Here is an 11,311-nt window from a genome sequence, read left to right on the forward strand (position 1 = left end):
ACACCAGCCAATCAAACACCATCACACACCATCAAACCAGCCAATCAAACACCATCACACCAGCCAATCAAACACCATCACACACCATCAAACCAGCCAATCAAACACCATCACACCAGCCAATCAAACACATCACACCAGCCAATCAAACACCATCACACACTATCAAACCAGCCAATCACACACACCATCAAACCAGCCAATCAAACACCATCACACCAGCCAATCAAACACATCACACCAGCTAATCAAACACCATCGCACCAGCCAATAGCATCACATCTCATTCAAAAACACCAGGTAATCGCACACTGTCACAGGAGACTTGAAGGATCCTCACCTGCACTGGCTTCAGAGCTGCGACTGATGAACCTGAAAGGAGTTGCAGTAACACACAGTGAACAGCCTGACACTCTACAGTAACACACAGTGAACAGCCTGACACTAAGTACTACAGTAACACACAGTGAACAGCCTGACACTCTACAGTAACACACAGTGAACAGCCTGACACTCTACAGTAACACACAGTGAACAGCCTGACACTCAGTACTACAGTAACACAGTGAACAGCCTGACACTCAGTACTACAGTAAAACACTGTAAAAAGCCCCAGTACACACTCAGTACTACAGTAACACACTGTAAAAAGCCTGACACTCTACAGTAACACACAGTGAACAGCCTGACACTCAATAATACAGTAACACACAGTGAACAGCCTGACACTAAGTACTACAGTAACACACAGTGAACAGCCTGACACTAAGTACTACAGTAACACACAGTGAACAGCCTGACACTCTACAGTAACACACAGTGAACAGCCTGACACTCAATAATACAGTAACACACAGTGAACAGCCTGACACTAAGTACTACAGTAACACACAGTAAACGGCTTGACACTCAATAATACAGTAACACACAGTGAACAGCCTGACACTAAGTACTACAGTAACACAGTGAACAGCCTGACACTCAGTACTACAGTAACACACTGTAAAAAGCCTCAGTACACACTCAGTACTACAGTAACACACTGTAAAAAGCCTCAGTACACACTCAGTACTACAGTAACACACTGTAAAAAGCCTCAGTACACACTCAGTTCTCAGAAACACAGTACAGGTTCCCTGGGGTCATCCCGTACCTGAGTGGGGCAGCCGGTTTTGGGGGGGTTGGCGCCACCTGACGGCCTTTGAACAGGAAGGACACGACGGCGTATGGACACACATGCCGAGGCACCGGCCTGATGACGTCGAAGTTGTACTCGTAGAAGTATTGCTGTAGACAGACAAACAGACACACAGACACACAGACACGACAAACAGAACCCTCAGATCAGCATGGGCAACTACTTGTCCGTCTGCAGAGAGCGCAGTCTAGCTCCGCACCTGCGTGATCTCGAAGGCTCGGTATGACAGCAGAGACGTCACAGAGGAGGCCTTCTTGGACACGTGGCAGTCGAACCCAGGAGTGGGATCCGGAGGCCTCTTGGATTTTTTCTGAAATATGTCCTTCACCTTTCCCTGGGGAGAAACAACAACATTAACCGATACCGTAAACCAACTGTGGCCATAACCAAGACAATCTAACTACCACTGCAATATGTTTAAAGATATGCTGGTCAGCTTGCTTGCTATACAGGTGTAGTATGTGACAGGTGTGTGTGTACAGTGAGTAAATTCCGTCATAGACAGGTGTCACACTGAAAGGCAGCACTCACCTTGATGACTTTAAATATGATGACCTCCCCTGAAGCCCCAACATCAAAGGGATTGATCTGCAGCAGGTCAGAGTACCTGGACAGACAAACACCTGGAACACAGGACATTTATAGACACTTTATTCTTTATACAGATTATACAGTTATTATACAAAATTATACAGTTGAGTCAATTTCATACAACTTCATACAATTACTCTAATTTGTAGGGTATTTATTCTAGCTTTGCTTCAAACATTGTGGGCAGCCTGTGTCATAGTGGTTAATGTACCTGACTGGGACCCAGAAGTTGGTGATTCAAGGCCCTTGAGCAAGGCCATTAACCCTGCAGTGCTCCAGGGGTGATTGTCCCTTGCTTTGTCTAATGGCCTGTAAGTCCCTTTGGGTAAAAGTGTCAGCTAAAGAACATGTAATGTAATAATGCAATAACACGTAATGTAATAACACATAATGTAGCCTAATACTGTAATAACATGTAATGTTATAATGTAATAACACGTAATTTAATAATGTAATAACACATAATGTAATGTTTTTTTCTTTCCCTTCAGTGCTTTGTGTCAGAACATCTGAGTGACACTTTCAGGTTGACATGGTGATGTTCTTGGCGAGAGCCAATGGGAGGGCAGAGTTGCTCACCAAGGGCGGGGTTTCCCAGCCTCTCCACCCGGCTGTGACCCACATGCAGGCCCTTGTCACAGATGTCAGGCAGCTGAAATGGACCAATCACAGTGCAGGATTAGGAAAAGCTAAATGCAACAGCCTCCATGACATAATTTACGAATAAGGGCGGGGCTGCCAGACCATGTCCCAGTACACCCTTACCTAATCCGTCAGTTCAACGCATTCATCAAGGAGCAACACCTTCATCAAGGAGCAACCCCTTCATCAAAGAGCAACCCCTTCATCAAAGAGCAACCCCTTCATCAAAGAGCCACACCTTCATCAAAGAGCAACACAAACGCAAAATGCATTCATCATTTAAATTGAACCTGATGGAGAAATAAATTTCTCTTAATTCTTCAGTTTAAAGTGCTGATCGTAATTGCAGGTCCAGTCTTGATGTTGGATTCAGTTTGTCCCCAGTTACCATGTGGCAGCCCAGCCCAAGCTTGCCTGGCATCGTAGCGCATCAGGAGCCGAGCTCCATAAGGCGAGCCGTCCAGAGTGCCATCAGTAATGGCGAGCTCCACAGGGCTACTCATCCTTACAGCGGGATGAGTTACTCCTCCATGCGGCGGTGGAGAGGCACAGACCCACCTTCGATCCGTCCGTTAGCAGGAAGCGGTATGACTCCTGAAGCTGGCAGTCTGTCCGGCCCTCCGTCTTCAGCTCTCTCCGCTTCTCACAGAACTGGCGCATGAAACCACAGAAACGCAAGATGAGTCCATCCACAACCACAATACCATTTCCGACACAAATACCCATGACTTTTTATCGTCTTTAAGTCTTTATCGGCTTCTCAGAGCACTGTCCATTCAGAATCCCAGTGTCTGTGAACGGGCTACGGGGAGGAGTGACGCTCACGCCTTTGTCCAGGAGCTCGCTGTGGACCAGCCGGGCCTTGGTGTAGGCGAAGGTTCCCACGGATGCAGGTTCCAGGTAGGAGGTGTTAAGGATCCTCATGATGTCCTCAAACTCACGGGACTCTGGAGCCAGGTACTGGAACAGAGCTGGAGCACAGTCTGGATTAGCACCCCGAAGCAGACCTCCCAGCCTATACCATGCACCCCCAAAATGAAGCCAATACCCCAGATCTCAAGCTCTCAACTTCCACCCGCAGCCACGGCAATGAGGGGTACCCCAAACCCCCCCCCCCCCCCCAACACACCGAGCTCAACCTGGACGACCTCACCTGAACCACATCATACAGGTAAAGGACAGGTACTCTCAGGCAGACTACTGGGCATGTGCAGACAGGTACAGCCCCGCCCCGATGCCCATGCTCCAGGCGTGCCAGCCTGATGCCACTGAGGGGGTCAGTGTGTGCCAGTAGCCAGCATGTAGTCATCACCTAGCGTGGGACCACCTCAGCATCCAGACCACCTCCACTGCATCAGCACGGCCTTCATTTCCGTTATAGACCCAACAAGCTTCATCAGCACGGCCACTATAGACCCGACGAGCTTCATCAGCACGGCCACTATAGACCCAACGAGCTTCATCAGCATGGCCCTATAGACCCAACGAGCTTCATCAGCATGGCCACTATAGACCCAACGAGCTTCATCAGCATGGCCCTATAGACCCAACGAGCTTCATCAGCATGGCCCTATAGACCCAACGAGCTTCATCAGCATGGCCACTATAGACCCAACGGGCTTCACTGGCTAAATTCACCTTTTCCTCAATGTAGTCAAATCTTAAAAGTATATGTTCCAAAAAATATATTAAATTGTAACAGTTCTGCATTTTCACACAATACACATCTACTTTCTGGAAAACAAGACTCGGTGGGCATCACGGTGGCGCAGTGGGTAGCACTGTTGCCTCACAGCGAGAAGGTTATGAGTTTGAGCCCCACCCGGGCCTTTATGTGTGGAGTCAGGGTTGCATGTTCTCCCCATGTCTGCGTGGGTTTCCTCCCAAAGACATGCAGGTTAGGGACAACAGATGTACATGGGCTCATTAGCATATTGACATTGATGTGGAAACTAGTAAATAAATGAAGAACATCCTGTCCCAGGGCGGCACGGATGGTGCAGTGGGTAGCACTGCCGCCTCACAGCAAGGAGGTCCTGGGTTCGAATCCCCGTCGGCCAGGGCCTCTCTGTGTGGAGTTTGCATGTTCTCCCCGTGTCTGCGTGGGTTTCCTCCGGGTACTCTGGTTTCGTCCCACAGTCCAAAGACATGCAGGTTAGGCTGATTGGAGAGTCTAAAATTGCCCATAGGTATGAGTGTGTGAGTGAATGGTGTGTGTGCCCTGCGATGGACTGGCGACCTGTCCAGGGTGTAGTCCTGCCTTTCGCCCAATGTATGCTGGGATAGGCTCCAGCCCCCCTGCGACCTTGTTCAGGATAAGTGGGTTCAGATAATGGATGGATGGATGGACATCCTGTCCCAGTGTACAGTATGTTGATCAAAGATTTGTCAATATTCCGTTCCAATCAACATCCTTTTCACACAGATGTGTGGTTCTGTTGATGTAGACTTTGCACCCTTCAAAAATTCCCCCGAAAAAGATTGGTTTCACTTCTGTATGTCACATCATAGAAGTTAGTGGTGCGGCAACTTCTGTTTCAGCTTGCATATAAATCCAAGAGGTGCACTTGTCCTTGTCATCAAGGGATGCAACATCACCGTCTAGGGGCCAGTTCACATGCACTTGTAAGTCGCATTGGATTAAAAATGTCTGCCAAATGACTAAAATGTAAAATGGTTATTACCAATAGGTCACTTGAACTCAAAGCTTGCTATCCAGCATGGAAAGCAGCATAAAATAATCAGTGGTGCAGTGGTCAGCAGTGACCTCACAGCGAGATGTTCCTAAGTTTGAATCCAGCTGGGGCCTTTCTGTGGAGCCTGCATGTTCTCCCCGTGTCTGTGTGGGGTTCCTCCTGGCATGTTCTCCCCATGTCTGTGTGGGGTTCCTCCTGGCATGTTCTCCCCGTGTCTGTGTGGGGTTCCTCCTGGCATGTTCTCCCCGTGTCTGTGTGGGGTTCCTCCTGGCATGTTCTCCCCGTGTCTGTGTGGGGTTAATCCTGGCATGTTCTCCGCGTGTCTGTGTGGGGTTCCTCCTGGCATGTTCTCCCCGTGTCTGTGTGGGGTTAATCCTGGCATATTCTCCCCGTGTCTGTGTGGGGTTCCTCTGGGTACTCCAGTTTTCTCCCATGATCCACAGACATGTAGTTTAGGTGATTTAAATATCTTGCCAGCAGCGAGATGGCTTTCCCATTTTAGCCTTGTTCCCCCAGATTTTATACGACTTGTCTGGCCACCGCACGGAAGGAGAGCTTCCCAGCGTCAGCACGTAACAGCGCCTCCTCTGGGCAGCTGGGAGATTGCAGTATAGCTGAACCAGCTGCAACAGCGGTGTGTAATGTGCGTGCAGACCAGACGGGGTTTAGGGAGACACAGCGATTGGCTAAGGCATTTCAGACCAGCGTGCACTCGCCTGTGCACTCCAGGAAGCTATGGGGTGCTAGAGAGTGGGCACCAGCCGTCACAGCTGGGCCTAGCTGAGTGCAGAATAAATAACCCCGACGGAGGTTCAGTTCACCACGAAATGGAGGGAAGAGCGCCCCCCACTGGAGCCAAAATTAATGAACAAAACTGTGCCAGCCATTTCAGGGTTGCATGTTCTCCCCATGTCTGCGTGGGTTTCCTCCCAAAGACATGCAGGTTAGGGACAACAGATGTACATGGGCTCATTAGCATATTGACATTGATGTGGAAACTAGTAAATAAATGAAGAACATCCTGTCCCAGGGCGGCACGGATGGTGCAGTGGGTAGCACTGCCGCCTCACAGCAAGGAGGTCCTGGGTTCGAATCCCCGTCGGCCAGGGCCTCTCTGTGTGGAGTTTGCATGTTCTCCCCGTGTCTGCGTGGGTTTCCTCCGGGTACTCTGGTTTCGTCCCACAGTCCAAAGACATGCAGGTTAGGCTGATTGGAGAGTCTAAAATTGCCCATAGGTATGAGTGTGTGAGTGAATGGTGTGTGTGCCCTGCGATGGACTGGCGACCTGTCCAGGGTGTAGTCCTGCCTTTCGCCCAATGTATGCTGGGATAGGCTCCAGCCCCCCTGCGACCTTGTTCAGGATAAGTGGGTTCAGATAATGGATGGATGGATGGACATCCTGTCCCAGTGTACAGTATGTTGATCAAAGATTTGTCAATATTCCGTTCCAATCAACATCCTTTTCACACAGATGTGTGGTTCTGTTGATGTAGACTTTGCACCCTTCAAAAATTCCCCCGAAAAAGATTGGTTTCACTTCTGTATGTCACATCATAGAAGTTAGTGGTGCGGCAACTTCTGTTTCAGCTTGCATATAAATCCAAGAGGTGCACTTGTCCTTGTCATCAAGGGATGCAACATCACCGTCTAGGGGCCAGTTCACATGCACTTGTAAGTCGCATTGGATTAAAAATGTCTGCCAAATGACTAAAATGTAAAATGGTTATTACCAATAGGTCACTTGAACTCAAAGCTTGCTATCCAGCATGGAAAGCAGCATAAAATAATCAGTGGTGCAGTGGTCAGCAGTGACCTCACAGCGAGATGTTCCTAAGTTTGAATCCAGCTGGGGCCTTTCTGTGGAGCCTGCATGTTCTCCCCGTGTCTGTGTGGGGTTCCTCCTGGCATGTTCTCCCCATGTCTGTGTGGGGTTCCTCCTGGCATGTTCTCCCCGTGTCTGTGTGGGGTTCCTCCTGGCATGTTCTCCCCGTGTCTGTGTGGGGTTCCTCCTGGCATGTTCTCCCCGTGTCTGTGTGGGGTTCCTCCTGGCATGTTCTCCCCGTGTCTGTGTGGGGTTAATCCTGGCATGTTCTCCGCGTGTCTGTGTGGGGTTCCTCCTGGCATGTTCTCCCCGTGTCTGTGTGGGGTTAATCCTGGCATATTCTCCCCGTGTCTGTGTGGGGTTCCTCTGGGTACTCCAGTTTTCTCCCATGATCCACAGACATGTAGTTTAGGTGATTTAAATATCTTGCCAGCAGCGAGATGGCTTTCCCATTTTAGCCTTGTTCCCCCAGATTTTATACGACTTGTCTGGCCACCGCACGGAAGGAGAGCTTCCCAGCGTCAGCACGTAACAGCGCCTCCTCTGGGCAGCTGGGAGATTGCAGTATAGCTGAACCAGCTGCAACAGCGGTGTGTAATGTGCGTGCAGACCAGACGGGGTTTAGGGAGACACAGCGATTGGCTAAGGCATTTCAGACCAGCGTGCACTCGCCTGTGCACTCCAGGAAGCTATGGGGCGCTAGAGAGTGGGCACCAGCCGTCACAGCTGGGCCTAGCTGAGTGCAGAATAAATAACCCCGACGGAGGTTCAGTTCACCACGAAATGGAGGGAAGAGCGCCCCCCACTGGAGCCAAAATTAATGAACAAAACTGTGCCAGCCATTTCCTGCCCGCTGTGCTGCTCTTCATTTCCTGCCCACTGCAGAATATTGTGATCCAGTCACTGAATCACAATCAACACACAGAACAATGGATATGTAGACAAATCTTGCTCAGAAAGAGCTTCAATTACTGCACCTCACCAGAACAGAAACTGTCAACGGTGCTCATATGCAGATCAAAGCCTCTGTGTATCGGGCTCCTGCACCCAGAGCTGTGTGGGCAAAACCGGAGTTCCTGTTTTCATGCTCACATCCTGTCTGTTCGAGGCATGGCTCAGCAGCATCACTGTGGCTGGCTCCAGTATGGGCATTTCAGCCACCAGCTTTAGTGTAATTTAACAGTAACAACATGGGAAAAACAGAAAAAAAAATGTTTCCCCCACAGGAAAATGTAGTCAATCAGTGTTTCTTCTTCATCTAGTGTCTTCCCATGTGCCAATGTGTTGAGTTTGTGTGTTATTAGAACAATACAGGAATACTTTGTGGACCAATGGGGACAGTCATCACTGCAGAGTCACTCTCACTCGCACGCTTAGCAAAGGAGCCAGACTCAGCGAACACACCCATTCCAGCTTCCCTCCCACGCAATCTGCGGCTCCAAACTGGAGGCATCCGAGAACTTGACTTCCTTGGTTTCAGAGCACTTTCCAGAGCCCAGGCCCAGTCAGTCCATTTTGTTTTTTAATAGTCTGTGGGTCAAATACAGGCTCACAGGCAGCACCCCCTCCAATATTGGGCTGAAACTACACCACTGGGTCATGTGGTTCTGTTCAGCTGGGCAGCACTGGGTCATGTGGTTCTGTTCAGCTGGGCAGCACTGGGTCATGTGGTTCTGTTCAGCTGGGCAGCACTGGGTCATGTGGTTCTGTTCAGCTGGGCTGCACTGGGTCACACAGCACTTCAGCACACAATCAGGGAATCCGCTTCTGGTCACAATCACAAAAACATCCATCAGGGTCCATCATGGATTCATACCCCGCCGTGGCTTCCAACACACCCAGCAGTTTGGCACGATGCTCGTTGTCTTCAGCAGCAGCAAAAACCCAAGCAGAGCCCTCAGTAGAAGCCCGTACTGGGTGTGTGACGGCCCCTTCTGCATTCCTCTCCTCCCCCCTCCACAGGAAGTGTGAACTTCCTCTGACTCCTTACTCTTGGACATTTACCAAGGTCAGTTAGAGGAACACTCCGCATTTCCCTTAAACAGAATAAAGAAAGCACTGCTACAGATATTAGTCAGTGCATAGCACCAGCCCTCCAGGGACACGTGCATATCTGACATGTACATTACGAGTGCATTTTATCATGCTCAATATTTACTGAGATGATTTGGGGGGAACAGCAGCAGTGCTAGGTATCAAGCCTGTAACCTCCGGGGTATAACACCAGGGTCTTCAGTGACACAGTCACACCTGGTCACAGGGAAACCCTCAGGTGTATTAATATTCATATCAGGTGTATGTACTTTGCCACATATTCCAGCTCTGAGATCCTCTTCAGAGCTGGCTTGGACAGCAGGCTGGGGTCAACACAGATGAGGTGCGTAGTCATGATTTATTTAATTATGTAAAAATGATTTACAACACTCCACAGTTTGAGAGCACATGGGAAAGAGTAGCTACACGTGATGTGGATGTATTTGGATGTATGTGATGTGGATGTATTTTTGTTAATTTTGTTAAGATCGTCTTCAGGTCTGGTGTTTTCAGAAAAACGAATAATAAAAAAAAAAAAGTTAAACGGAATGTTTTGAAGGGACTAAGATTAGGATTTCTTGCGTTTCTCTATTATGAAGTTACCTGTAACGTTCCGGCACGGCTGTGTTAGCGGAACAGAGGGGTCTAAGAGTAGACGAGTTTATCTTTCGTACGAGTTCAGTAAACCTCCATTCGCAGTTGAATGAACAACGGAAAGAACGTTTCTCTTAACTTCAACTAAGATACGGTCGTTTTGTCAAAAACAAGCAGAAGATGACCTGTGAACGGGCAGTACGTTTTTTGAGGAGAGAAGTAAAATACAACAACCTTTCTGTTCTTTGTTCTTCCGTGGAATCTGGAAATTTCTCAGAAGCGCGTCTTCTCGTGGTCTCTGAGCCGAGTGAGAAGCGCAGGGCGACGGCTCCATCAGGCCGACCTTTCGCCGTTCCGCAGCTTCTCGTTCTGGCGCCAGTCCTCTGTGTTCAGCCTCCTCGCCATCTTGCAGTGCTGGAAGCGCGGAAATTGAGTGCCGCAGTATGTCATAACTTTCCGCCAAAACTTCCCGAACGGTGTTCGCGTATCGCTCTCTTGTCATTCTTTCCTTATCGCAGAAGATATCGGCCATTGTTGTTCTTTTTCAGACGTTAAACGGAATTGGCATCTCCGGGAGTTTTTGCGGTATGTCTCAGCACGCCATGCTGCTCCAACACTCCTTCCTCTGCCGAAAACAGCACTGAGCTGCTGTATACAGCGCGGACAGTGCCGCCAGCAGGGCGCTATGCGTATTGCAGCTATAAGCCCTGTTGAATGTCGCAGGGGTTGTGACAGTTACTTTCATATATTTGCTTTGGCACCAACATACACGTTGATAAACAGGAAATCAATAACTTTGTCCTTTGAAGCGAAGCATTCCGCAGCGTTTCTACTCCACAGGGCTGTCCCTCTTTATTAAAATTTTCCATGTATATATAATTACGAATAATTAACAGTGGCCCTAAAAACCAGTGCTCTGAAACCAAGGAAGTCAAGTTCTCGGATGCCTCCAGTTTGGAGCCGCAGATTGCGTGGGAGGGAAGCTGGAATGGGTGTGTTCGCTGAGTCTGGCTCCTTTGCTACGCGTGCGAGTGAGAGTGACTCTGCAGTGATGACTGTCCCCATTGGTCCACAAAGTATTCCTGTATTGTTCTAATAACACACAAACTCAACACATTGGCACATGGGAAGACACTAGATGAAGAAGAAACACTGATTGACTACATTTTCCTGTGGGGGAAAAAAATACTGATTTCTGTTTTTCCCATGTTGTTACTGTTAATCAGCAAACGTATCCTAATGATAACTATATCATAAACTGTTGTGGTGGAAATCTATAGTAGTAATTACATACATATTCATGAACAAAGATATTTCAATTTTGTCTCGTATATTCTTGTTGAAAGACTAGCATATTGTTTGAAGGCCATGAGCAGTCTGAGCTCAGAGATGGGCAAAGTACAAGTCAACAAAGCGGGTACCAAGCTAACATTTATAAATGAAGGTAGCATGACCTGGGGATAAACAAAACTGCCATTGTTTAGTTTGCCAGGGCATAGTTTGAGAGGGTGTGGCTGTGGCTACCATTAATGTGGATTTCAGAGTCTGATGTAAACAGGGTTTAAGTCTCCTTTATTGGTTAAAACCTCTTATGACACTGCATATAAAACTATGGATGTAAATGTCAAAGTTAGTTGCTCTGAAGACTAATTCTGGTCTTTGGATTGTGATAAAGACTGTATTCTTCTGGATTACTTTGCGTCCGAGTGATTAATTGCTACTACACTGATCATG

General features: G+C 48.4%; 1 protein-coding gene across 1 annotated transcript in view; it reads right to left on the bottom strand.

The window, feature by feature from the left end:
• tasorb (transcription activation suppressor b) overlaps window positions 1-10,222 on the bottom strand; it is a 25,108-nt gene extending 14,886 nt beyond the window's left edge. Inside the window, exons 1-8 of the mRNA XM_061259172.1 lie at window positions 9,812-10,222; window positions 3,257-3,402; window positions 2,990-3,082; window positions 2,369-2,441; window positions 1,730-1,821; window positions 1,398-1,532; window positions 1,154-1,287; window positions 341-372 (exon numbers count right to left, since the gene is read on the bottom strand). Of these exons, the coding sequence (XP_061115156.1) occupies window positions 341-372; window positions 1,154-1,287; window positions 1,398-1,532; window positions 1,730-1,821; window positions 2,369-2,441; window positions 2,990-3,082; window positions 3,257-3,402; window positions 9,812-10,109 (1,003 nt within the window). The 5' untranslated portion in view covers window positions 10,110-10,222. The remainder of the gene's footprint in view (window positions 1-340; window positions 373-1,153; window positions 1,288-1,397; window positions 1,533-1,729; window positions 1,822-2,368; window positions 2,442-2,989; window positions 3,083-3,256; window positions 3,403-9,811) is intronic.
• Window positions 10,223-11,311: the final 1,089 nt, after the last annotated feature.

Source organism: Conger conger, chromosome 10, assembly GCF_963514075.1.
Source record: "Conger conger chromosome 10, fConCon1.1, whole genome shotgun sequence".
NCBI lineage: Eukaryota > Metazoa > Chordata > Actinopteri > Anguilliformes > Congridae > Conger > Conger conger.